Consider the following 27008-nt stretch of genomic DNA (forward strand, 5'->3'; position numbering starts at 1 on the left):
TTAATTAAACGTATGTTTGAACGTGCCCCTTCTCTGCATCCTATTTGCCTCGTCGCGTCACATGTGCTTCCTTTGTAATTACATAAAAATAAATAAAATATTGATAGTTTTTAAAAATAGGTTTTTTAAAACTATTTTATTAATGGCGTATAATATTTCTTGGGGAAAAAAAAATCTGCTTAACAAAACACTGGAGCAAGCATTTTAATTCTGACATCATGTAAAGACTGGTTTTTAAAAGTGGGTAAATTTGTTCTTATATAATTAGTTGATTAAATATAAACTTGCATAATCAATGATTTTTTGCAGAAACTGCCAATGCAAAAAAAAACAAAAAAAAAACAAAACGATGGAATACCAGTGGTCAACTGGCAAAGGTTCACTGTCATATCTCTTATTTTAGGAAATTTAGACCTTATTTAGCTTGATTGGTGAAGCCCCTCTACAGGAGCAGAAAACTTTGCCATAATTTTTGCTCTTTGGTCAAGTCTTACCAACTTAGATTTATCAATATAGCTTATTTAACATCATCATTTGTGGTTCACATTGGGTTATCAATTAATCAAAGGTTTATAACAAGTAGGCTATAACACAGCACTTAAACGCAGTTTTCAAACACAATTTTCAATCAGTGCATGATTCTTTCCTCCCACTGAAATCATCAAACATTGAAATTTTAAATTTTGCTAAATGCTGTTCAATAATTAATCCAAGGTAGCTGAAATTAGTTTTCTGTATTTAGTTATTTTTGTGGTTTCACAGAAGACAAAGTCTTGTTTGATTTCAGTGATATCAGTGGTATTGATTAATCATCATCAAGCTAGCTTTTGGAACTCACCTCTGTAAACAGCCATAGAGCATCGGGTAGTACTGAACGCTACCATGATGTTCGCTGGATTCTTGACTTGCCGTGTCATCGGTCCAGAGTGGTTTCGTAATGCGTTTACATTCATATACTCTTGGTCTAGTTGCTTGACAATAAGCCCACATTTAGATTGAGGTCTACTGGTTGAGATCCACAGTTAGCAACTTAGTTCTAGGCATTTTTTAATGGAGTGCTGATGTATTCTCATGGATAAATGCAAATTTCAGAGGCTCACTGACACATTTGTTTTCCACATCAAAGGAAATCTCCATGGCACTCTTCATCAAATTAAAAAATTAAATGTTTAATAACCCCAGCCCCCCAAATGTAGCTACACCAGTGCTTCAGGGATGCGTAGAGCACACAGCTCAACACAGCAAAGGTCCAGAGTCACATTCTGCAGTGAATCCCCATAGTCACGAGCAAGAAACCATCATCCACTGTCTGAAACAGCAGTGGCTGCTTCCTGTGCAAGAGAAGAGAGAGTAGACGAGGCTAAGACTGTTACTGTCACATCCCTCTGGTGCTTTCAGTCCTAAAGGATTACATATTCTAATATTCATTCTAATTTTAATTCTAGTCTGAGTTAAGACCATGAGGGAGGGGAGTGCGAGGTGAGACCCTGACCAGGAAAACACACGTTCAATTCAAGACACTATCCCAAGTCCACTCCACTGGTAGGGAGGGTTTACCCTAACCCTAGCCCCCTAACCTTAACCCTAAACCTAGTCCACTCCACTGGTAGGGAGGGTTTACCCTAACCCTAGTCCCCTAACCTTAACCCTAACCCTAGTCCACTCCACTGGTAGCGAGGGTTTACCTTTCCCTCACCCTACTGGTAGGGAGGGCTTACCCTAACCTTAGTCCACTCCACTAGTAGGGAGGGTTTACCCTAACCTTAGTCCACACCACTGGTAGGGAGGGTTTACCTTACCCTCACCCTAATCCACTACACTGGTAGGGAGGGTTTACCTTACCCTAGCCCTAGTCCACTCCACTGGTAGGGAGGGTTTACTCTTAACCTTAGTCCACTCCAGTGGTAGGGAGGGCTTACCCTAACCTTAGTCCACTCCACTGGTAGGGAGGGCTTACCCTAACCTTAGTCCACTCCACAGGTAGGGAGGGCTTACCCTAATCTTAGTCCACTCCACTGGTAGGGAGGGTTTACTTTTAACACTAGTCCACTCCACTGGTAGGGAGGGTTTACCCTAACCCTAGTCCACTCCACTGGTAGGGAGGGTTTACCCTAACCATAGTCCACTCCACTGGTAGGGAGGGTTTACTTTTAACACTAGTCCACTCCACAGGCAGAGAAATCCAGCTACCTTCTGGTCATCAGCTTTGAGGAATAGACGCACATAACACCATCTATAATAATATTAGAAGACTACTAGAAGCATAAAAATATGATAGTAGCAGGGGAGGTGGCAGTGTTGGTAATAGCAGTAGTAGTATTCATTAACTATACGAACTTCAGGCCTGACTAGCTGGTCTACAGGAAAAGGAAGTATGAAAAGGTGCACAAGAGAGGTATGAACAGACACCTCTGGGCTTTAATATTCTTAGACAGCCACATTCAGTGCAACGTGGCAGAATGCAGAGCAGTGTGAAGAGTGGTGGTATTGCTGGTATTTTTATCAGCTGATTCCTGTTCGAGTGTCCTACCCATTGGCCCCTTTGCTGTGACAGGGCTAATACTCTGACACTTTAGGCTAAATGGCAGCTGAGATCAACAGAGTTAACATTTTTGTCTGTAAACTGGGACAGTCCCTGTGTGGTAAGCAATGTGTTTCTGATTTCTGAATATCAGATGAATCAGTTGGATGGCACCACACTGGTACACGTGAACTGTTTCTGGGTCTGAATGGGCCAAATTTCTGGGCAGTCACATCTCTGACATCTCGGAGCTCTCAATCTCCACCAGAACTGCTGGTGCGCATTGATTGTACTAGGTGTGAACACACTTTGTGACTTACAGTGGATTTTCAAGCAAAATCACTATACAAACATAACAATCCATTCATTAATTAAATGAAAGCAGTTAAGTAATAATTAAAAAACACAATTAACGTTTACATCATGACTCATGCTGTTTTGTACAAAGATAGTCTGAATGGTCTAAGTGAAACAAAGCCAATTCCAAACTCAGATCAGTCCATTTTTACTGGGGTTTCCCACTGTGCCATACAGCACACGTTGAGGCTAGTGATGTGGTGAAAGTGTGAACCAATATGTGTCAGAGCAAACTGGAACACGTCGTAGATTGAGTGACACAAAACCAATCGACCCCAGCAAGAAGTCTTTGGGTCCCGATTCCATGTGCTGTTGCCTGAAGCAGTGTGGCAGTCTGCCTGCTGTTAGGGCTTTGCTTGGGCAAGAGGTTTCACTGCATGAGAAAAGTATGGCTGATTAATGCAGAAGCAAAGTTAACCCGTCACTGTGGGGTTCATGGTAAAAGGGCTGTGGTTGAGAGCCTGACCCAGATTCACACTTTACCCTGACACCAGGTTTGGGTTTTGAGCCAACAGAAACACTCTACAGGCGTACCTGCACAACCAAAACTACTGTGGAAAATATTTCCACCATGTAAGATTTTTGCTGCTCATATTTCTTTCAGTTTATCTGAAGTTTCCATTTCTACTTGGTCAAAAACTGGGGAATATTTGATTCATGTCAACGTCTTTGAGAAAGTCCAAATGGATATATTGAGATCCAATTTTATTTACAAAATATTACATTTCTTCTCCTTTGAGACTGCAAAAAAGTACTCATATTTAAATCTAGTTCCCATCCATTTGTTGGTCTAGAAACCAATTATCCTTGTGTCATCAGACAAAAAAATGAGAGAAGATCCTTTTTCTACTCTGGAGTTGTAAACTGAGATTTTGACAGCCCGTGACTGCTGTTGTTCAGAGGCCAGTGGAACGCTCCTCCACGGTCGTGGTCTGTGAATACACCGAGCCCGTCACTGAGGGGAAGTACTTCTTCATGAACTGCAGTTTGATGCATGGTGTCTTGCGCAGAAGTTTTACAAGCTGCCTCTTAAATTTCTCCCCCATGAACACATAGAGGAAAGGGTTGAGGCAGCTGTGGGAGTAGGCTATGGCCTCTGTCACCTGCAGAGATACCTGGATCCTTTTGCTGGACTCGCAGTCTGTTTCCCAGATGCCCTTCAGTTCCAGGTTCTTGAGGAACGCCACCACGTTGTACGGGGTCCAGCAGCAGTAGAAGACAGCCATCACCACGACGACGAGGCGGACGGCCTGCTGCTTGGAGGCGCGCAGCTTGAGGAGCCGACGCAGCACCTTCCAGTAACAAAACCCCATGACGGCCAGAGGCAATAACAGGCCCAGGGCATTCATCTTAAAGACCCCAATCACCCTCAAGTCATGCTGGTTATGCTTATTTTGATAAGCACTGCAGAGCTGTGTGTTGTTGAACGTCTGCACACGGAGGTACATCAGCTCGGGGAAAGACGCCATCACGGCGACCACCCAGACGAGTGCGCTGGACAGTATCCCGAACGCCTTTGTTCGGATCCTTAGTGCGTACACGGCGTGCACCACGGCCAGATATCGGTCCACGCTCATCAATACGATGAAGAAGATGCCACTGTAGAAGCCGACGTAGTACGAGCTGAGGACCACGGTGCATATGGCGCTCCCGAAAACCCAGTGGTCCCTGGCGTAGTGGGCCAGGAAGGGCAGACAGATGACCAAGAGCAGGTCAGCGAAAGCCAGGTTGAGCAGGCATACGTCGGTCATACTTCTCAGATGAGCTCCCCCCAGGATGACCCACACCACCAGGGCATTGCCGAGGAAGCCCACCACGAAGAAGAGGGAGTAGAGTACAGGAAGGAAGTGCTTGTCATGGCTTCCATAATCACAGATGCCAAAGCTCTCATCAATGTCAGTATTGTAATATTCATAATAAATGTCTTCAGTGCTGCAAAAACAAGAGGAATTTAGAGAAATGCTGAAGGATTATAAGGAGGATTATGACTAGCCTGATAATCCCCATGCTTGATATATGTTCACAGACCTTACAACTCCAATCTCAAGATCCTTTTTTTATGAAACAGTAACTCCAGTGGGTGAAAAATTAGCCATAATGGAGTACACAAGAAGGAGTATAAATCTCTTTCTGCTCTGTTGAATAATCACATGATGGAAATCGTACTCTAAGACGGACCTTTTAAACACAGGTCTATCGGTCGAGTTTAACAATGATTGTCTTAGTTTAGGGCTTCGAGCTGCAACGCTGATCTAGTATTATAGACATAAGTATGTTTTAAACCTCACCTGACATCGGGTTCAGTTGTGTATTTTGGTGCACTTGTTATATTGTTCCAAGCAGAGATCGTGCTGGCAATGAGACTGAAAACAGCAAGGAAGACAAAGAAGAGCAACACGCTTACTTCCGAACAAGAAGTGTGAGATACCAGTAACACGTTACCTAACCACAACTTTTACCCACATTCATACACAGTGTAACTGCTATTAATTGTAGTACAACATACTAATAAAAATGTGCAACAACATGATAATCTGTACACTGATAAATTATGTAAAGACAGATTAGAAGTAAAAGCAGATATTTTTCATCATTACTCAATACATTACACTGTAATGGTTCCGAGTGGTTTCGTACTGTGATCACATTAATTTACTCTTGGTCTAGTTGCTTGACGATAAGCTCACATTTAGACAGAGGTCTACTGGTTGAGATCCACAGTGAGCAACTTAGTTTTAGGCATTTTTAAATGGAGTGCTGATGTATTCTAATGGATAAACGCAAATTTAAGAGGCTCACTGACACACCTTTGTTTTCCACATAAAAGGAAATCTCCATGGCACTCTTCATCAAATTAAGAAGCCTTTTATTTGTCCATGGTTTTTCACTCTTAATCAAGCGTGCATTTAGGTGTTTTTTTTTCATTAATTTTTATATTCAAGTCCAAATAAAATAGTTGCCTTAAAAGCATTTCTGAGCTAGAAACCGACAGCGGGTTTTATTTCTTTTTTTCTGAAAGCAGATTTTATCAGATGTACTATCAGCTGTGCGTTACACCACAGAAACGAGATACAAACTGATCTTCTTACCTGTGTGTTATGAGGAGAGAGGCAGTGCTGTTCTCCATTGCTGCCATTCAAGAAAAGAAAACACAGATGCCTCTTGCTTTATTTAATTCAAGTGAACTTTTTTTTAAAGCAGAAATATGAAAAGCCAGCGAGTCTGTAGCGAGCCAGCCGTAGACCCAGCTAAACCACATACTGCGTATCTCTTCTGCAAAACACCATTTGGTTACTGAACTAAATGTCAGCTGCAAAAATTAACTGGTGAAACCCTGTTCTCTACACTGAAAAATACACAAGAGGTTCTTGCACACAGTCCAAAGTCAAACAAGCAAAAGAGCCAACATGCAATAAATGAACAATGTATACACAATAAAAAACTTCTTTCCTTTAAAGATTATTTAAGTCGTGTATAATAGTACAGGGGACAACATTTGTAGCAAATACTTACCAAATTTGACAAATGGATTACCCGGCTCAAAGCCAAAATGGAAATAAAACAAAGTAGCTGTTTCAGGTCTGGTTTACAGACTTCCTTTAGTGAGTGAGGGGGTTCTGCATATGAATACATGACAGGTTGCATCTAAGTGTTTTGCAGCCAGAGGCATAGCAATCACATGATTGGCTCTGGACTATTTTAATATAGTGAAAAGGGCTGAGCTAAGCACTCGTGCTCCCAACCCCAGCGGCTGGGCAGTAATGCTCAGGTTGTGCTTGTGTGCACATACCTTGTGAAGTACTCCACTTGTAATTTACAGGTAAGCTTGTACATTATGGAAGAGAAAATGTGCAGGCCCAACACCGGGAATCAGAGGCCATGAAAAGCAATCGACCCAGAGGACTATATGAAATTGGGGTAAACATGTTGGATTACTCTCAGGGTGCAGATGGAAGGGTGAACCCCCAACATTTCGATGGCATCATCACCTAGAACGATAAACGCAGCTGGGCAAACTCTGGGTGAGGGTTACAAACAGTAACACCTCATCTTATTCTTTAAGTCAGCATAATGTCGAGGTCCACAGCTGACATGCTCACGGAGCCTGGTAGCAACCGGCCTCGTTTGCAGTCACGCCCAGGTCGTAATCACATGACATCAATAACAATTTGGTTGAACATAGCCTTTGATGTGACATCATCTATTACATCATCTGTTCATTAGGACAGAACTCGGAACTTTGTGCTCTGGTCTATATACAGACTTGCGTACAGGTAAGGGGATTTAGCAAATGATTGAACACGTGACAAACTTGTGAAAGGGTGAAAAAAACATTTCATATTTTCAGCTTGACTCATGGCCTCAAACACAGGAAATCGCACCTTCGGGAGACCTAAGGGAATCTTGGGGCCTGAACTCTTGAACAGTTGCTTCATCACATAGTTAACATTTTAATTATATTATAGTAACTTCAAATGCAATTAAATGGGTATAATTACAAACCTGATACCCAAAACTTCACTGAGAGTCTTCTGAAACTGTATCTTATTGCAGGACGAAAGTCACCCACTCTATAAAGCTGTATCTTATCATATACACATATACACATATGCTGTCACGTTACGGCCCCGCCCCCTCCTCAAACGTCTTGGTGTGTGTGTATGTGTGTGTGTGTGTTCGTCCGTGTTGCCACGTCCTTTCGTGTCGTCCACCTGTTCTGTATTATGTGTAATCCTCGTGCGTGTATACATGTCTCTTGTGTTGTAGTACGTGTTGTTGGTGTTTGAAAGGTGTTTAGTGCGGTGTTAGTGTGTCGTCTCTGTGTTAATTAAACGTATGTTTGAACGTGCCCCTTCTCTGCATCTTATTTGCCTCGTCGCATCACATGTGCTTCCTTTGTAATTACATAAAAATAAATAAATATTGATTGTTTTTAAAAACAGTTTTTTTTTAAACTATTTTAGTAATGGCGTATAATATTTCTTTGGATAAACAAAAATCTGCTTTACAAAACACTAGAGCAAGCATTTTAATTCTTACATCAAGTAAAGACTGGTTTTTAAAAGTGGGCAAATTTGTTTTTATATAATTTGTTGATTAAATATAAACTTGCATAATCAATTAGTTTTTGCAGAAACTGCCAATGCAAAAAAAAAACAAAACTTGATTGAATACCAGTGGTCAACTGGCAAAGGTTCACTGTCATATCTGTTATTTTAAGAAATTTAGACCTTATTTAGCTTGATTGGTGAAGCCCCTCTGCAAGAGCAGCAAACTTTGCCATAATTTTTGCTCTTTGGTCAAGTCTTACCAACTTAGATTTATCAATACAGCTTATTTAACATCATAATTTGTGGTTCACATTCGGTTATCAATTAATCAAAGGTTTATAACAAGTAGGCTATAACACAGCACGTAAACACAGTTTTCAAACACAATTTTCAATCAGTGCATGATTCTTTCCTCCCACTGAAATCATCAAACATTGAAATTTTAAATTTTGCTAAATGCTGTTTAATAATTAATCCAAGGTATCTGAAATTAGTTTTCTGTATTTAGTTATTTTTGTGGTTTCACAGAAGACAAAGTCTTGTTTGATTTCAGTGATATCAGTGCTATTGATTAATCATCAGCAGGCTAGCTTTTGGAACTCACCTCTGTAAACAGCCATAGAGCATCGGGTAGTACTGAACGCTAGCATGATGTTCTCTGGATTCTTGACTTGCCGTGTCATCTCAAAATAGAAGCAGGAACATGAATTTAAAGAGAAATGAACTGACTCCACCCTATTACTGCCCAAACGATCACTTCTGTAATTTGCTCTTATTTTGGTTTTGTATCCTTCATTCATTCATACACTATAATGCCAAAAGTATTCGCTCACCCATCCAAATCATGGAATTCAGGTGCTCCAATCACTCCCGTGGCCACAGGTGTATAAAGCCAAGCACCTAGGCATGCAAGCTGCTTCTACAAACATTTGTGAAAGAATGGGCTGCTCTTAGGAGCTCATTGGATTCCAGCATGGTACCATGATAGAAGGCCACTTGTGCAACAAGTCCAGTTGTGAACTTTTGTCACTACTACAGTCAACTGTCAGTGGAATGATAACAAAGTGGAAGTGATTGAAAATGACAGCAACTCAGTCACAAAGTGTTAGGCCACGTAAAATGACAGAGCGGGGTCAGTGGATGCTGAGATGCATAGTGCGTACTGGTCGCCAACTTTCTGCAGAGTCGCTACAGACCTCCAATCTTCAAGTGGCCTTCAGAGCTTCATGGAATGGGTTTCCATGGCCAAGCAGGCTGCATCCAAGCCTTACATCACCAAGCGCAATGCAAGCGTTAGATGCAGTGGTGTAAAGCACGTGTCTAGGCTCTAGAGCAGTGGAGGCGTGTTCTCTGGAGTGACAAATCACGCTTCTCCGTCTGGCGATCCGATGGATGAGTCTGGGTTTGACAGTTGCCAGGAGAACGGAACTTGTCTGATTGCATTGTGCCAAGTGTAAAGTTTGTTGGAGGGGGGATTATAGTATGGGCTTGTGTTTCGGGTGTTGGGCTCGGCCCCTTAGTTTCAGTGAACGGAACTGTTACTGCTTCAGCATACCAAAAGAATTTGGACAATTTCATTCTCCCAACGTTGTGGGAACAGTTTGGGAATGGCACCTTCCTGAATGTCAGATGAATGTCAGATGAATCACTGGGATGGCACCACACCGGTACACGTGAACTGTTTCTGGGTCTGAATGGGCCAAATTTCTGAGCAGTCACATCTCTGACATCTCGGAGCCCTCAACTCCACCAGAACTGCTGGTGCGTGGTGCGCATACTAGGTGTGAACACACTCTGTGACCTACAGTGGATTTTCAAGCAAAATCACTATACAAACATAACAATCCATTTATTAATTCAATGAAAGCAGTTAAATAATAATAAAAAACAATGAAGGTTTACATCATGAGTAAATCATGCTGTTGTGTACAAAGATGCTCTGAATGGTCTAGGTGAAATCATGTCGCCGTCCTTGACAAAGTCCAAATGGATATTTTGAGATCCAGTTTTATTTTATTGTCTCCAGACAAAAAAGATTGAGAGAAGATCTCTTTATGTAATTAATGGTGCCGAGTGGTTTCGTAATGCGTTCACATTCATATACTCTTGGTCTAGTTGCTTGACAATAAGCCAACATTTAGATAGAGGTCTACTGGTTGAGATCCACAGTGAACAACGTAGTTCTAGGCATTTTTTAAAGGAGTGCTGATGTATTCTCATGGATAAATGCAAATTTCAGAGGCTCAGTGACACATTTGTTTTCCACATAAAAGGAAATCTCCATGGCACTCTTCATCAAATAAAAAATTAAATGTTTAATAACCCCAGCCCCCCCACTGTAGCTACACCAGTGCTCCAGGGATGCGTAGAGCACACAGCTCAACACAGCAAAGGTCCAGAGTCACATTCTGCAGTGAATCCCCATAGTCACGAGCAAGAAACCATCATCCACTGTCTGAAACAGCAGTGGCTGCTTCCTGTGCAAGAGAAGAGAGAGTAGACGAGGCTAAGACTGTTACTGTCACATCCCTCTGGTGTTTTAATGCTTTCAGTCCTAAAAGATTACATATTCTAATATTCATTCTAATTTTAATTCTAGTTTGAGTTAAGACCATAAGGGAGGGGAGTGCGAGGTGAGACCCTGACCAGGAAAACACACGTTCAATTCAAGACACTAACCCAAGTCCAATCCACTGGTAGGGAGGGTTTACCCTAACCCTAGTCCCCTAACCTTAACCCTAAACCTAGTCCACTCCACTGGTAGGGAAGGTTTACACTAACCCTAGTCCACTGCACTGGTAGGGAGGGTTTACCTTACCCTTACCCTACGGGTAGGGAGGGCTTACCCTAACCTTAGTCCACTCCACTGGTAGAGAGGACTTACCCTAACCTTAGTCCACACCACTGGTAGGGAGGGCTTACCCTAACCTTAGTCCACTCCACTTGTAGGGAGGGTTTACTCTTAACCTTAGTCCACTCCACTGGTAGGGAGGGCTTACCCTAGCCTTAGTCCACTCCACTGTTAGGGAGGGTTTACCCTAACCCTAGTCCACTCCACTGGTAGGGAGGGCTTACCCTAACCTTAGTCCACTCCATTGGTAGGGAGGGCTTACCCTAACCTTAGTCCACTCCACTGTTAGGGAGGGTTTACCCTAACCCTAGTCCCCTAACCTTAACCCTAAACCTAGTCCACTCCACTGGTAGGGAGGGTTTACCCTAACCCTAGTCCACTCCACTGGTAGGGAGGGTTTACCTTACCCTTACACTACGGGTAGGGAGGGCTTACCCTAACCTTAGTCCACTCCACTGGTAGAGAGAACTTACCCTAACATTAGTCCACACCACTGGTAGGGAGGGCTTACCCTAACCTTAGTCCAATCCACTGTTAGGGAGGGTTTACCCTAACCCTAGTCCACTCCACTGGTAGGGAGGGTTTACCCTAACTCTAGTCCATTCCACTGTTAGGGAATGATTACTCTTAACACTAGTCTACTCCACTGGTAGGGAGGGCTTACCCTGACCTTAGTCCACTCCACTGGTAGGGAGGGTTTACCCTAACCATAGTCCACTCCACTGGTAGGGAGGGTTTACCCTAACCATAGTCCACTCCACTGGTAGGGAGGGCTTACCTTACCCTTATCCTACGGGTAGGGAGGGCTTACCCTAAGCTTAGTCCAAATCACTGGTAGGGAGGGTTTACCTTACCCTCACCCTAGTCCACTCCACTGGTAGGGAGGGTTTACTCTTAACCTTAGTCCACTCCACTGGTAGGGAGGGCTTACCCTAACCTTAGTCCACTCCACTGGTAGGGAGGGTTTACCCTAACCCTAGTCCACTCCACAGGTAGGGAGGGTTTACCCTAACCTTAGTCCACTCCACTGTTAGGGAGGGTTTACCCTAATCCTAGTCCACTCCACTGGTAGGGAGGGTTTACCCTAACCATAGTCCACTCCACTGGTAGGGAGGGTTTACTTTTAACACTAGTCCAGTCCACTGGTAGGGAGGGTTTACTTTTAACACTAGTCCACTCCACAGGCAGAGAAATCCAGCTACCTTCTGGTCATCAGTTTTGAGGAATAGATGCACATAACACCATCTATAATAATATTAGAAGAGTACTAGAAGCATAAAAATATGATAGTAGCAGGGGAGGTGGCAGTGTTGGTAATATTAGTAGTAGTATTCATTAACTATACGAACTTCAGGCCTGACTAGCTGGTCTACAGGAAAAGGAAGTATGAAAAGGTGCACAAGAGAGGTATGAACAGACACCTCTGGGCTTTAATATTCTTAGACAGCCACATTCAGTGCAACGTGGCAGAATGCAGAGCAGTGTGATGAGTGGTGGTATTGCTGGTATTTTTATCAGCTGATTCCTGTTCGAGTGTCCTACCCATTGGCCCCTTTGCTGTGACAGGGCTAATACTCTGACACTTTAGGCTAAATGGCAGCTGAGATCAACAGAGTTAACATTTTTGTCTGTAAACTGGGACAGTCCCTGTGTGGTAAGCAATGTGTTTCTCATTTCTGAATATGAGATGAATCAGTTGGATGGCACCACACTGGTACACGTGAACTGTTTCTGGGTCTGAATGGGCCAAATTTCTGGGCAGTCACATCTCTGACATCTCGGAGCTCTCAATCTCCACCAGAACTGCTGGTGCGCATTGATTGTACTAGGTGTGAACACACTTTGTGACTTACAGTGGATTTTCAAGCAAAATCACTATACAAACATAACAATCCATTCATTAATTAAATGAAAGCAGTTAAGTAATAATTAAAAAAAACAATTAAGGTTTACATCATGACTCATGCTGTTTTGTACAAAGATAGTCTGAATGGTCTAAGTGAAACAAAGCCAATTCCAAACTCAGATCAGTCCATTTTTACTGGGGTTTCCCACTGTGCCATACAGCACACGTTGAGGCTAGTGATGTGGTGAAAGTGTGAACCAATATGTGTCAGAGCAAACTGGAACACGTCGTAGATTGAGTGACACAAAACCAATCGACCCCAGCAAGAAGTCTTTGGGTCCCGATTCCATGTGCTGTTGCGTGAAGCAGTGTGGCAGTCTGCCTGCTGTTAGGGCTTTGCTTGGGCAAGAGGTTTCACTGCATGAGAAAAGTATGGCTGATTAATGCAGAAGCAAAGTTAACCCGTCACTGTGGGGTTCATGGTAAAAGGGCTGTGGTTGAGAGCCTGACCCAGATTCACACTTTACCCTGACACCAGGTTTGGGTTTTGAGCCAACAGAAACACTCTACAGGCGTACCTGCACAACCAAAACTACTGTGGAAAATATTTCCACCATGTAAGATTTTTGCTGCTCATACTTCTTTCAGTTTATCTGAAGTTTCCATTTCTACTTGCTCAAAAACTGGGGAATATTTGATTCATGTCAACGTCTTTGAGAAAGTCTTAAGGGATATATTGAGATCCAGTTTTATTTACAAACTATTACATTTCTTCTCCTTGGAGACTGCAAAAAACTCCTCATGTTTAAATCTAGTTCCCATCCATTTGTTGGTCTAGAAACCAATTATCCTTGTGTCAACAGACAAAAAAAATGAGAGAAGATCCTTTTACTGCTCTGGAGTTGTAAACTGAGATTTTGACAGCCCCGTGACTGCTGCTGTTCAGAGGCCAGTGGAACGCTCCTCCACGGTCGTGGTCTGTGAATACACCGAGCCCGTCACTGAGGGGAAGTACTTCTTCATGAACTGCAGTTTGATGCATGGTGTCTTGCGCAGAAGTTTTACAAGCTGCCTCTTAAATTTCTCCCCCATGAACACATAGAGGAAAGGGTTGAGGCAGCTGTGGGAGTAGGCTATGGCCTCTGTCACCTGCAGAGATACCTGGATCCTTTTGCTGGACTCGCAGTCCATTTCCCAGATGCCCTTCAGTTCCAGGTTCTTGAGGAACGCCACCATGTTGTACGGGGTCCAGCAGCAGTAGAAGACAGCCATCACCACGACGACGAGGCGGACGGCCTGCTGCTTGGAGGCGCGCAGCTTGAGGAGCCGACGCAGCACATTCCAGTAGCAAAACCCCATGACGGCCAGAGGCAATAGCAGGCCCAGGACATTCATCTTAATGACCCCAATCACCCTCAAGTCGTGCTGCTTATGCTTATTTTGATAAGCACTGCAGAGCTGTGTGTTGTTGAACGTCTCCACACGGAGGTACATCAGCTCGGGGAAAGACGACATCACGGCGACCATCCAGACAAGCGCGCTGGACAGGATCCCGAACGCCTTTGTTCGGATCCTCAGTGCGAACACGGCGTGCACCACGGCCAGATATCGGTCCACGCTCATCAATACGATGAAGAAGATGCCACTGTAGAAGCCGACGTAGTACGAGCCGAGGACAACGGTGCACATGGCACTCCCGAAAACCCAGTGGTCCCTGGCGTAGTGGGCCAGGAAGGGCAGACAGATGACCAAGATCAGGTCGGCGAAAGCCAGGTTGAGCAGGCATACGTCGGTCATGCTTCTTAGATGAGCTCCCCCCAGGATGACCCACACCACCAGGGCATTGCCGAGGAAGCCCACCACGAAGAAGAGGGAGTAGAGTACAGGAAGGAAGTGCTTGTCATGGCTTCCATAATCACAGATTCCAAAGCTCTCATCAATGTCAGTATTGTAATAGTAATAATAAATGTCTTCAGTGCTGCAAAAACAAGAGGAATTTAGAGAAATGCTGAAGGATTATAAAGAGGATTATGACTAGCCTAATAATCCCCATGCTTGATATATGTTCACAGACCTTACAACTCCAATCTCAAGATCCTTTTTTTATGAAACAGTAACTCCAGTGGCTGAAAAATGAGCCATAATGGAGTACACAAGAAGGAGTATTAATCTCTTTCTGCTCTGTTGAATAATCACATGATGGAAATCGTACTCTAAGACGGACCTTTTAAACACAGGTCTATCGGTCGAGTTTAACAATGATTGTCTTAGTTTAGGGCTTCGAGCTGCAATGCTGATCTAGTATTATAGACATAAGTATGTTTTAAACCTCACCTGACATCGGGTTCAGTTGTGTATTTTGGTGCACTTGTTATATTGTTCCAAGCAGAGATCGTGCTGGCAATGAGACTGAAAACAGCAAGGAAGACAGAGAAGAGCAACACGCTTACTTCCGAACTTTAGAAGTCTCTTCTCAAGAAGTGTGAGATACCAGTAACACGTTACCTAACCACAACTTTTACCCACGTTCATACACAGTGTAACTGCTATTAATTGTAGTACAACATACTAATAAAAATGTGCAACAACATGATAATCTGCAACAACATGATAATCTGATATTTTTCATCATTACTCAATACATTATACTGTAATTAATGGTGCCGAGTGGTTTCGTAATGTGATCACATTAATTTACTCTTGGTCTAGTTGCTTGACGATAAGCTCACATTTAGACAGAGGTCTACTGGTTGAGATCCACAGTGAGCAAGTTAGTTCTAGGCATTTTTAAATGGAGTGCTGATGTATTCTCACGGATAAACGCAAATGTCAGAGGCTCACTGACACACCTATGTTTTCCACATAAAAGGAAATCTCCATGGCACTCTTCATCAAATTAAGAAGCTTTTTATTTGTCCATGGTTTTTCACTCTTAATCAAGCGTGCGTTTGGGTGTTTTTTTTCATCAATTTTTATATTCAAGTCCAAATAAAATAGTTGCCTTAAAAGCATTTCTGAGCTAGAAACCGACAGTGGGTTTTATTTCTTTTTTTCTGAAAGCAGATTTTATCAGATGTCCTATCAGCTGTGCGTTACACCACAGAAACGAGATACAAACTGATCTTCTTACCTGAGTGTTATGAGGAGAGAGGCAGTGCTGTTCTCCATTGCTGCCATTCAAGAAAAGAAAACACAGATGCCTCTTGCTTTATTTAATTCAAGTGAACTTTTTTTTTAAGCAGAAATATGAAAAGCCAGCGAGTCTGTAGCCAGTCAGCCGTAGACCCAGCTAAACCACATACTGCGCATCTCTTCTGCAAAACACCATTTGGTTACTGAACCATTTGGTTACTGAACTAAATGTCAGCTGCAAAAATTAACTGGTGAAACTCTGTTCTCTACACTGAAAAATACACAAGAGGTTCTTGCACACAGGCCAAAGTCAAACAAGCAAAAGAGCCAACATGCAATAAATGAACAATGTATGCACAATAAAAAACTTCTTTCCTTAAAAGATTATTTAAGTCGTGTATAATAGTACAGGGGACAACATTTGTAGCAAATACTTACCAAATTTGACAAATGGATTCTCAGACTTAAAGCCAAAATGGATATAAAGTAGCTGTTTCAGGTCTGGTTTACAGACTTCCTTTAGTGAGTGAGGGGGTTCTGCATATGAATACATGACAGTTTGCATGTGAGTATTTTGCAGCCAGAGGCATAGCAATCACATGATTGGCTCTGGACTATTTTAATATAGTGAAAAGGGCTGAGCTAAGCACTCGTGCTCACAACCCCAGCGGCTGGTCAGTAATGCTCAGGTTGTGGTTGTGTGCACATGCCTTGTGAAGTACTCCACTTGTAATTTACAGGTAAGCTTGTACGTAATGGAAGACAAAATGTGCATGCGCAACATTTGGAATCGTGGGGCATGAAAAGCAATGGACCCAGAGGACTTTATGAAATTGGGGTAGACGTGTTGGATTACTCTCGGGGTGGGGATAGAAGGGTGAACCCCCCAATATTTCGATGGCCTAATCACCTAGAACGATAAACACAGCTGGGCAAACTCTGGGTGAGGGTTACAAACAGTAACACCTCATCTTATTCTTTAAGTCAGCATACTGCCGAGGTCCACAGCTGACATGCCAACGGAGCCTGGTAGTAACCGGCCTCGTGTGCAGTCACTCCCAGGTCGTAATCACATGACATCGATAACGATCTGGTTGAACATGGCCTTTGATGTGACATCTCTATGACCTCCTGATACTCCTGAAAAAAAGTATCATCTTAAAGTTTATTAACTATAGTTAGAACTAAAGGCTGACAATATTATCTATCTCATCAATGTGTTGTATAAAATTGACTGTGTCTTTGGAAAAAAGCTAAAATTTATGTTTCTTTTTTATCTTCTTTTTTAAGGAATTTCCAGATCTCGCTTCTCATAAAATCAACAAAATCTTTAAACAAAGACTTTTTTAAACAAAGCAGCCATTTGCCTTTATGTAACTTGAGGAGCTGTAGAAAGTTACGGGCACGAGTCACATGTAACAAACATACATTTTTATTGTACATATAACATTCACGTCAACACACACACTAATTCGGTCAAACACTGACGACACAAACGCGTAAACAACAGACTTTTATACATATATGATAACGACACAATGAGGAGCTGGTGTGAGACACAAGGAGGGTGTGGCCACATTGACAAACACACACACACACACACACACACACACACACACACACGAGGAGACGTTCGGGGGAGGGGCCGTACCGTGACACTTTATGCACGAAAATTTAACACCATCAAATTTCTTAAAGTTATTATTTATTTTCCTGAACTTATTTCCCTTTTTTTGTTAAATCTTTTTTTCTCTCCCACACTGTTGTATTTTTGTCATGCTGTGTGGAAGGAAAATCTCTCCCTTTATAACTGCAGCATGTATCGGCATTTTTTTTACAGTATCAAACTAATTCTACATGACAGTACAAAATGACTCAGCTAAATATGCTGACTTCTTAATTTAGTAGTTACTAAGACGATCAGTAATCCGACCCGCACTCTTAGTGAGCAGTCCTGTTACAGGCTAACTTCATACACAAACAGTACCTAAAGATTTGAAACGGATAATAGAGGACTACACTCTATGACAGCTTTCTTTCTGGTATTTGGGACTCACTGTGGGCCTGGACTCGAACATTTGTAAAGCTGCTTTGTGACAACAACTATATAAGTACATTTCATTTGACTTGACTAATGGTTAACACCCTACAGTAATCCCCAGCAGAGAGGCTGCAGATCTTTCATGTAATATTTTACCATCTTCTCAGTAATATACCCCAGATCTACTTACTTTACAGATCTTTGTTTCACCCGAATGTGTCCATGTTTAATCTGCTTGTTGGCATTTCATTATCTCCTTTGCTTCTGCACACAAGTCCTCCTCCTTCATTCATTCACATTTCCAGTTTCCGAGCTTTTGATTATTTTCTGCAATCATTTTCAGCCTCCACAGTACTTGCTTTGCTCTGTAATGGAACTCTCTGGCTTTATGGCAGATTTGTGCTGCATACAAAACCAGACGACAAAGTCTGAAACCTGGTGATGTCTGGGGGTTGGAGGTTTTATGCTGTTATTATAGTTATGGTGCTAAAACTTTCCCATCAATAAATTTAGATAAATAGCTTTAAAATATGTTTTAAAATTCAAAATCCCATATATAAATTGGTATGCTGTAACACTGCAATCTTCTCTCACAACTCACAAAAAGAACCACGTTGAATGGCAGTGGTTATATCTCTTCTCAGCCATCCTTGTAGGCCATCCTGCTGGCCCTTCTTTCATGTGGGGCATTCATGCTGTATTTTGGGGCATTCAGGTTTGTTGGTTCTGTTTCCTATCTAATGCGGTGCGCAGCATATGAGGGGCTATGCATCTATTCTTATTTCTAAGTCATCTCCACTTTCCTAAACGAGGCCCTTGAATGGCTTGTATTGGTCCCTTTGAGAAAAGATAAATGAGGTCACCCTGTCAGCAGAACAAAGCTGTGGCTGATTGGACTCTCACGGACCTCATGGACCTCAGCACATCTAAAGGACACCTGAAGGACCTCAGCATGTCTGAGGGATACGTGAAGGACCTCAGCACATCTGAAGGACACCTGAAGGACCTCAGCATGTCTGAGGGATACGTGAAGGACCTCAGCACGTTTAAGGGCCACGTGAAGGACCTCAGCACATGTGACGGACACGTGAAGGACCTCAGCACGTCTGAGAACCACGTGAAAGAACACATGAGCCCATCTCTGTTGCATCACATAGTCACACTTTGTGGCAGCAATCTCCTCCTAATGCAGTCAGTGATGGTGATAAAATTACAATCATTCCCTCATGCTTCTTTAAAAGCTATTTATATTTACAAAGGAGCATTCACAGAAGCTAGCAGCATTCTGAGCCTCAGCACATTGCTAAACAGTACTTAAAGCATACCTCTTCACTCACATTGGTCTAGGAAAGGAAATGAACCAAAAATCCACTTCAGAGTAAGCTAGGCTCCAAACTGAGCTTATCCACATTAACCATGGTGCCAGGCACAGTCTGCCTGTACCTTCAGTCTGCCTGTACCTTCAGTCTGCCTGTACCTTCAGTCTGCCTGTACCTTGGCCCTGACACACTTTGACATACTACTGTCAAAACCAGGCATTTTCTATTTCCTCTCTAGCTGCCTTTGAAACCATGCTCTGAAGACAAATCTAGGTCAGTTGGTCAAATGTGATGTTCTTGGGCTATATACACACAGCAGGTAAATGTGGCCCAAATCTGATCTTTTTCCTCTGTGACACAGATTTGTCATTTGGATGGCAACAGGAGAAGTTAAAGCTACAGTACACTGAATCTTTAATTTTCAGTTCCAATTTGGGCCACTAAAAATGGTGCGTAAAGAGCACGGAAAAGAGGTACACATAGCAATGCGAGTCAATTTGAACAGCCAGATCTGAATTCTTGACTTTTAACTAAATCCAACTGGACATTTGTCATACATTTGCTCCGCCAGGAAGGAAACACAGAGGACGGCGGTGTGTAAGGATTTCAGAAGACATTTTAATGCACGGCCTATTTTTATCACCTTCGTCTATAGCAGCAGTCATCTAATCGTAACTATATCGCAACAATATCATAACAATATCATAAAAATCTTGCATAACAATGTAATTGTTGAATAGGTTAGTAATTAAATGTGTTGTAGTTCATTTCTTGCTGTTACTTTTTTTGCAGGATATTAAATTGGTTAACTAATTTGTAGCCAGCCTCCTCTGCTCTACTGCTGCTATCACTGCTGACCACATTTTGTTGCTTTATCTCTGGATAAGCATGACACATGAATCATTGCACATTCTTTTGTCGGTTTAGGAGACGAATCTGTTCTGATCAGACCTACATGTCGGGTATGGGTCAAATTAAGAAGATATTGTGAACAGCCTAAAAAAAAAAAAGATTTGTTACCTAGCTGAAAATAGAGCGACGGCACTCATATAGTACACAAACTCTAGAACATAACACAAACGTTTTGGCCCTTGAGCGTTCCTCAGTATGCTAGTGGGATTCAAACCAACAACTAACTTATATACTGTGCGAATAAATGGGAAATTCCCTTGGCCACATCATCAGTAAGTCTGACAGCATCGATCATATGACAAGCTGGTATACGTAATACAGTCAAGAGATGATTGTCAGGGAAAAGATATATTGCCGATATACAGTAAATGTACTGGTATTCTTCTAAATGTTTATGTCCTAGAGTCTAATAAACGTCTGTGTATTGTACACATGCTGTCTGTTTTCAGTAGATTCAGCATGTTGATCGTTTTATCCAGGAGTGTTGCATGCTTATTCATCTTTCTGTTGAATGTAGCCTTGGTAATATTTTAATCTGTCTCACATGGTCTCATGAAAATGCCCTCAGCTACAAAAGAGATGAAAGGGTTAACAGGCACATCCAACATTTTGTTACATCACACTTTGTTCCAAGTATTGACTCAGAATGTGACCTTTGATATTTCCAGTTATGCTGATACAAATGCCCATACAAAGAGAAAGTTGTATGTAATTTAACACGTGTCAGCTCCTCTGCATTCATGTTGTCACAGTGATGTCTCTGATGGCCATGTAACTAGGGGTCACTGGCATGTTATAACCATGTAACTGGTGTGTTTGCAGGGCACAGTAGATCAGCAGCCAGAGTCAATTCAGACCTATCTTTGTCAAGCAAGGACATAACTGCTAAAATAGTTTGCACTGACATGTACATTTGTCATCTGAATAACACCTGAAATAATAACTAACTAGTAAAAATTGAATTTGTTTTTACTCATTTCACATCCACAATGACAGGTGTGCTGCGTTCACATGTAAAATGACAAGCAAGAAGGACCATCTCCTTGTAGAGACATTTCCAACTCTTGAACAGCTGCCCATTGCCATTGAGACCAATCAATGTGAGTGATGCATGTTTGCCATCCAAAGAACACCTCACAAAGTATACTCTCATTTATGGCGCAGCAGAAACATTACTGAGGATCCACCCAGACCTGAAACAGAGGAGTACTGAAAGGGCATATGGGAAAATTAATCATCATATAACAACCATAGATCTGAAAGTGGAGCATCACAATCTCCCAGACCGGAAACCATGAACCAGCTGCCGACAAACAAAGCTGATCACAAGGATTCCAAGACTGGACAGATCAACCTGAGTGTGGCCAAGTTCCACGACAGGAAGGTATACAGTACATTTCATTGCCACACACAGATAGTACCCAGCATTGTATAAAGCTAAAAGGATCCTAAGAGGCATCTATAAGAAAGCGCAGTGGAAACCTGGAAGACAACACCAAAGCCCAACTCAAACAGAATAGTCATAAAATGTGGTCAAGGAAAACAGAAGATATGGATTCAGGAGTGGAGCTGCCATCAGCCACCTCCTGTGCATGAATGCCATCCATCATAAGGACATTGAAGTGTGACATTGGTGAAGTGTGGTCAGGTGCTGAGATGATAACAATGAAAGAGTTATCAGGACAAGGGAAATTGAACTACCACATGGCCATATAATAGACCTGTAGCACAGCCACAAACACCTAGAGATTCTCCAATCACATGGAAACCATGAGGCTGAAAGTAGATGGATGGCAACATCTAAGTACCTTCACAGGGGTAATTACTTCTATTTAAGATTCAGCTGAAGTAATAAGGTGAAGTCTAGAAACATGAGTGAGGTGCCAGTCATCAGATACCCAGAAAGCATAACAAGATGGACAAGAGGAGAGCTGGAAGCTGCCAACTTCAAGACCAAGAAGCCTCTGATCATCAAGGCTCGTCATGGCAGCAGAAGATCAAGTAATAAGCACTAGGTCAATTGAAGCAGGGGGGTATCGCACAAGAAAAGACCCAAGCCTCAGACTAAGCAATGGATTAGACATTAGACAAGACAGCACCTTGTAGCAGGGTACAGCATTCTTATATATATATATATACACACACACACAAAATATGAGAATTGAGACAACTGGCAAAAATGAAAAAAGAGAACTGATGATTCATTCCAAATGACCATTTCCCTTATTTTGGTTTCAGCAAACTTCACCTCTAGGAATTCATTAGAAATTATTAGTAGTGTTCCAAAGTTCCAGAGTCAAAATACTGAGATTTTGAAACTTGAATAGCTTTTAGTATCAGGAAGAACAGTTTTGCATCAGATGATCTTATGATGTTGCAATAATTTTAGAAAATCAAAAAAATGTTGTGCAAACAGGATATTCATATATTTTAGTTGTCATACAAATGTTTCTTTTAAATAATATATTCTCAAACAATAATGATCAATTATTATTTATCAAGGTATTTAGCCCTGATCTACCTGGAGGAGATTAAACACCTGGAAAACTGGTGCCAGGAAAATAATCTCCTCCTAAACGTCAGTAAGACAAAGGAGCTGATCGTGGATTGCAGCAAGAAGCAGGAGCAGCACTACCAACCTGTGAGGATCAGTGGAACCACGGTGGAGAGAGTAGACAGTTTCAGGTACCTTGGAGTTCACATTTCGCAGGACCTGTCCTTGTCCCGCCATACCAACTCCCTGGCAAAGAAGGCTCGTCAGCGTCTTTACCACCTCAGACGCCTAAGGGACTTCAGACTGACCTCCAAGGTACTGCAGAATTTCTACACCTGCCCTATCGAGAGCATCCTCACGGGGAACATCACAGTCTGGTTTGGGAATAGCACCAAGCAGGACAGACAAGCACTCCAAAGGGTAGTGCGTTCAGCAGAGCGCATCACTCACACGGAACTTCCTGACCTGCAGACCATCTACCACAAGCGGTGCCAGACCAAAGCCAGGAAAACTGTGAAGGACCCCACCCATCCCAACAATAGACTCTTCTCCCTGTTGAGGTCAGGGAGGCGCTTCCGCTCCCTGAAGACTATGACAGAGAGGCTGAAGAGGAGCTTCTTCCCACAGGCCATTCGGGCCCTGAATCAGGGAAACTGATAAACTGTGGGGACCACCACCACCATGTAACATAACTGTATATCTGTACATCTGTATATATAGATTTATACTCAATTACCTTGTTACACAACAACTGTAGATATGTTATTATACAAAATGGATCTGTACATTCTGTAGATTGTGTACATATATACCCAACCATATTACACCTGCACTGTACATTCTGTAGATTGTGTACATATATACCCAACCATATACATTGTACATTGTGTATATAATCATAATATACATATATTGTACATACATTGTTAATATATTTTGTACATACATAGAGTATATATATTTATCTTGCATATATACATTTTTCTCTATGCACCCCTGTTTCCTTTCCTCAGTTTGGACAGAGCACTCTCCACCATTTCACTGCGAGTTATACTGTGTATGACTATGTATGTGACGAATAAACCGAACTTGAACTTGAATTTGAACTTGAACTTGTATTTAGCCTGGGTAAAAGTCCTCTGTTTTGTCTAGATTAAAAATGACACAGATTGTTCCAAACATTTATTGCAAATTTATTGCAAAATCAGGAATTTGTCATTCATTCATCTTCAAAACCACTTAAGTTCAGGATCATGAGGGGCTGGAGCTTATCCCAGCAGCATGGAGCACAAGGCAAGAACAAATCCCAGACAGGGAGCGCAAGGTCGTAACCAATCCCGGACAGGGGACACAAGGCGGGAACCAATCCTGGACAGGGGACACAAGGCGGGAACCAATCCTGGACAGGGGACACAAGGCGGGAACCAATCCTGGACAGGGGACACAAAGTGGGAACCAATCCTAGACAGTGCACCAGCCCTTCTCTGAGAACCAATCCTGGACAGTGCACCAGCCCTTCTCAAGGCAAACATTATTTGTCAGCATATGTTTAAAAAATAAGGAACTGAAAAAATGCTGCTTGGGTACAATTTCTGTGTAAGTTTCTTCTTGTTTTGCACACTGTATGGGATTAATTTTGGCCCATTCTTAGCAGACTTGCTCCAGATTCATGTTGGTTAGATGATGTTTGTAGACCTCAGAATTGCCACAAATTTGACTGAGAATCTGGACTGAAATGGGGATTGTGATTTGGCCATTGTAGAACATTCACCTTTTTGTTGTTCAACAACTCCTGTGTTGCTTTGGCCTTGAGTGTGGGATCGAGCTGAGATTTGTTCCGAGCTTTAGTTTTTTAAGCAGGTGGTTTTGCAGTATATCCCTGTATTCTGATCCATTTATCCTTCAGTTTGAACAAGGTGCCCAGACCCCTCTGAGGAAAAGCAGCCGCACGAAATGACCCTGCCACCACTGGTACTTCATTGTTGGCATGGTGCTTGCTGAGGAGTGCAGTGCAGTGTAAGTTTGTTTTGTTTTTGTTTTTTTGTTTTCTTGTTTATCAAGAACCTCCATTCTGTGTTAGCTGACCACGAAACATTATGCCCACATTTTAGTTGATTCTGTCTGATGCTATCTGGCAAACCTCAGAAATGCTTGTATGTGTTTTTTCTTCAGTGTTGGCTTCTGTCTACCCACCTTCCCATACGTGTGTGTGTGTGTGTGTGTGTGTGTGTCTGTGTGTCTGTGTGTCTGTGTGCGCATGCACGTGTGCATGTCTATGTGTGTAAATAAAATACTTATAGAACTTTCTTAAACACAGTTTACAAAGATGACCATAAAATCAAAAACACATTGAAGGATAATAAAGCATGGTAAGCACTACCAGTATGTTTTTATTCACTAATCTCAGAGCCTTTGAGGGTGCATGCCTTGTGATCATACTGCTGCGGTACAGAAGGGCAAGACCATGTAAACTCTTAAAAGTCAGCAGTAAGATTTTAAAGTTAATTCCAAGTGACACAAGTAGCCAATGTAGCTCTTTAAGCATTGGTGTAATGTTTTCTCATCTTTCAAACATCATAAAAATTTGACTAAACAAACCAAAGAAAAAGTTAATTTGAGGTTGGGGGCTTTGACCTTTTATGAATGTCAATATAAAACAATTTTAGTTTACAATATCAGGTGTACTTTATGTGTATTTTGTACATCCCCCATAATTAAACATTTAGAAATGTCATAAAATATTTCAGGGGCTTTAGACCTGTAATAATAACCCCCCCACCCCCCACCCCCACCCCACTGTAGCTACACCAGTGCTTCAGGGATATGTAGAGGACACAGCACAACAGAGTCACAGTCTGCAGTGAATCCCCATACTCACCTGCAAGAAACCATCATCCACTGTCTGAAACAGCTGGGTTTCAGTTTTTCAGTCCCAGCTGCAGTAGTGGCAAGTGGGGCTGTTTCAATATAGTGAGAATAGTAGTCTATCACTACCAGATATGGCAAATCAAATCCAACAGGTGTTGTCACAAAGCAGCTTTACACATGTCCAGTTCCAAGCCCCCAGTGAGCAAGCCAAGGGCGAGAGTGGCAAGGAAAAACTGCCTAAGAATATGAGGAAGAAACCTTGAGAGGAACCAAGACTCAAAGGGGAACACATCTTTCTCAGTTCAACAACAGACTGTACAAGCAGAACAAAATAACACAAAAAAGGATAAAGATCAAACTATAAATAAGAACTGAATCACTAGGAACCACTAGCCATTAGGACTGGGAGCTAAAAATGCGCATGATGATTAGGCAGATTAAGCAGAATTTTCAGATCAAACAAAGGATAGGGACAAGCAGCGGTTGCAGGAATAGAGATTAATCCATACTGGCTTTGAGGGGGTGTGGTGGGAAACTGGAAATAAAACTCTTAATCAGAACTTTGTCTTTTGTAATTTATTGTACGCTTTCTGCAGAGAGCATCATAGAGGCCTGTTCTCAAAGGCAGCCAGTGCACCGCAATCCCCAGCTATTGCTATCCCACTGATTTGAGATTTTATAGGGAACCCAAGGACTCCCAGGTGTGTAAAGGTCAGACAATACCAGGATATGCAATGTTGTCATAGCAGGATATGTAAGAGCTGTATTTGGGTGGGTGACATACTACACAGCAGCTGTATTCTACAAATATCACTCAAATATCGCAAGTATCACTATTGGCCCCTCCTAGCATCTCTGTCTCCATGGTTTCCCTGTCTCATGTTATTGTTTCATTTTGGCCATTCATGTTCCAGTCCTTGTGTTGGTTTTCACTGTCTCATTTAAATCACCCGTTACCTTTTACTTCTCATTTACTTCTCATTTACTTCTCTTTTACTTCTCATTTACTTCTCATTTGTACTTGTATGTATGTGCCCTGTTTCCACAGTCTTGTTGGTGGTGTCAAGGTTGGTCGGCCGGCTGGCAGGAGGGACACGCCCACTCCTGCTAGCGATCACACCCCTTACCTGCACCGCTCACAATTGCCGGAGTACTGATTGAACTCATGATCATGATCTGCTTATTTAAACCCACAGATCCCAAGAGACAGGGCTGCACATTAGAGGACCTAAGATGCCAGTCTGGTCTGATAACTGCACTCACTCAAAGAGACCCATGCCACAAGTGTCACAGGTGGTTGTTGTAATGCATGTCTGGATTTGGTTTTCTCTGCCTGTGGTGATTGTTAACCTATCCTTTGTTGTGTTTGTTTGCCCTAGTAATTTGTACACATCATTGCTTGTGTAAGTCGTGATTTTGGATTTGCCCCTATGCATCCACCTTCTAAACGCTCACCGTTACAGCAAGTAATGTGTTTGTTTCTTCTATGGAACACTGATGATTCGTTACTGTATTTTCAACGGTTCTTATGCTTTTGGTTTTAAATTATGGTAAAGCAGTTGATACTAGGACGCTTCCTGCCTCTGGGTAAGGCAGTTGATACTAGGGCCCTGCCT

The 27008-nt window shown here is 42.3% G+C and overlaps 3 protein-coding genes across 4 annotated transcripts in view; all 3 read right to left on the bottom strand.

Annotated features, from left to right (window-relative positions):
• Positions 1–15510, bottom strand: part of LOC118242132 (C-C chemokine receptor type 5-like) — a 28115-nt gene extending 12605 nt beyond the window's left edge. The window contains exon 1 of the mRNA XM_035530617.1: positions 15480–15510. Coding sequence (XP_035386510.1) covers positions 15480–15490 — 11 coding nt within the window. The 5' untranslated portion in view covers positions 15491–15510. The remainder of the gene's footprint in view (positions 1–15479) is intronic.
• Positions 2084–8846, bottom strand: LOC113569102 (C-C chemokine receptor type 5-like). 2 transcript variants are annotated; one of them, XM_035530619.1, is made up of 5 exons: positions 8763–8846; positions 8534–8612; positions 5968–6007; positions 5167–5241; positions 2084–4810 (listed from the first exon to the last, which is right to left on the bottom strand). In XM_035530619.1, exons 2-5 carry the CDS (start codon positions 8610–8612, stop codon positions 3775–3777), a joined length of 1230 nt encoding a protein of 409 aa, XP_035386512.1. In that variant the 5' UTR covers positions 8763–8846; the 3' UTR covers positions 2084–3774. The 2 variants fall into 2 exon arrangements, with proteins under 2 accessions (XP_035386512.1, XP_035386513.1); XM_035530620.1 differs by lacking the exons at positions 8534–8612; positions 8763–8846 and adding an exon at positions 6392–6627.
• On the bottom strand, positions 11870–16269 carry LOC113569435 (C-C chemokine receptor type 5-like). Its single transcript, XM_035530623.1, has 4 exons — positions 16197–16269; positions 15757–15796; positions 14961–15035; positions 11870–14604 (listed from the first exon to the last, which is right to left on the bottom strand). The coding sequence occupies exons 2-4, from the start codon at positions 15792–15794 to the stop codon at positions 13569–13571; spliced, it is 1149 nt and encodes a 382-aa protein (XP_035386516.1). The 5' UTR covers positions 15795–15796; positions 16197–16269; the 3' UTR covers positions 11870–13568.
• Between the last annotated feature and the right edge of the window lie 10739 nt (positions 16270–27008).

Source organism: Electrophorus electricus, chromosome 10 (genome assembly GCF_013358815.1).
Source record: "Electrophorus electricus isolate fEleEle1 chromosome 10, fEleEle1.pri, whole genome shotgun sequence".
Lineage (NCBI taxonomy): Eukaryota > Metazoa > Chordata > Actinopteri > Gymnotiformes > Gymnotidae > Electrophorus > Electrophorus electricus.

Coding starts and splice junctions, on each gene's coding strand:
- LOC113569102 (XM_035530619.1), bottom strand. CDS start 8,612: ATGACACGGCAAGTCAAGAATCCAGAGAACATCATGCTAGCGTTCAGT. Junction 6,008..8,533: donor CTCTATGGCTGTTTACAGAG/GTGAGTTCCAAA, acceptor CTTGAATGGCAG/CAATGGAGAACAGCACTGCC. Junction 5,242..5,967: donor TCTCTCCTCATAACACACAG/GTAAGAAGATCA, acceptor TGCTGTTTTCAG/TCTCATTGCCAGCACGATCT.
- LOC113569435 (XM_035530623.1), bottom strand. CDS start 15,794: ATGGAGAACAGCACTGCCTCTCTCCTCATAACACTCAG. Junction 15,036..15,756: donor TCTCTCCTCATAACACTCAG/GTAAGAAGATCA, acceptor TGCTGTTTTCAG/TCTCATTGCCAGCACGATCT. Junction 14,605..14,960: donor ACAACTGAACCCGATGTCAG/GTGAGGTTTAAA, acceptor TTGTTTTTGCAG/CACTGAAGACATTTATTATT.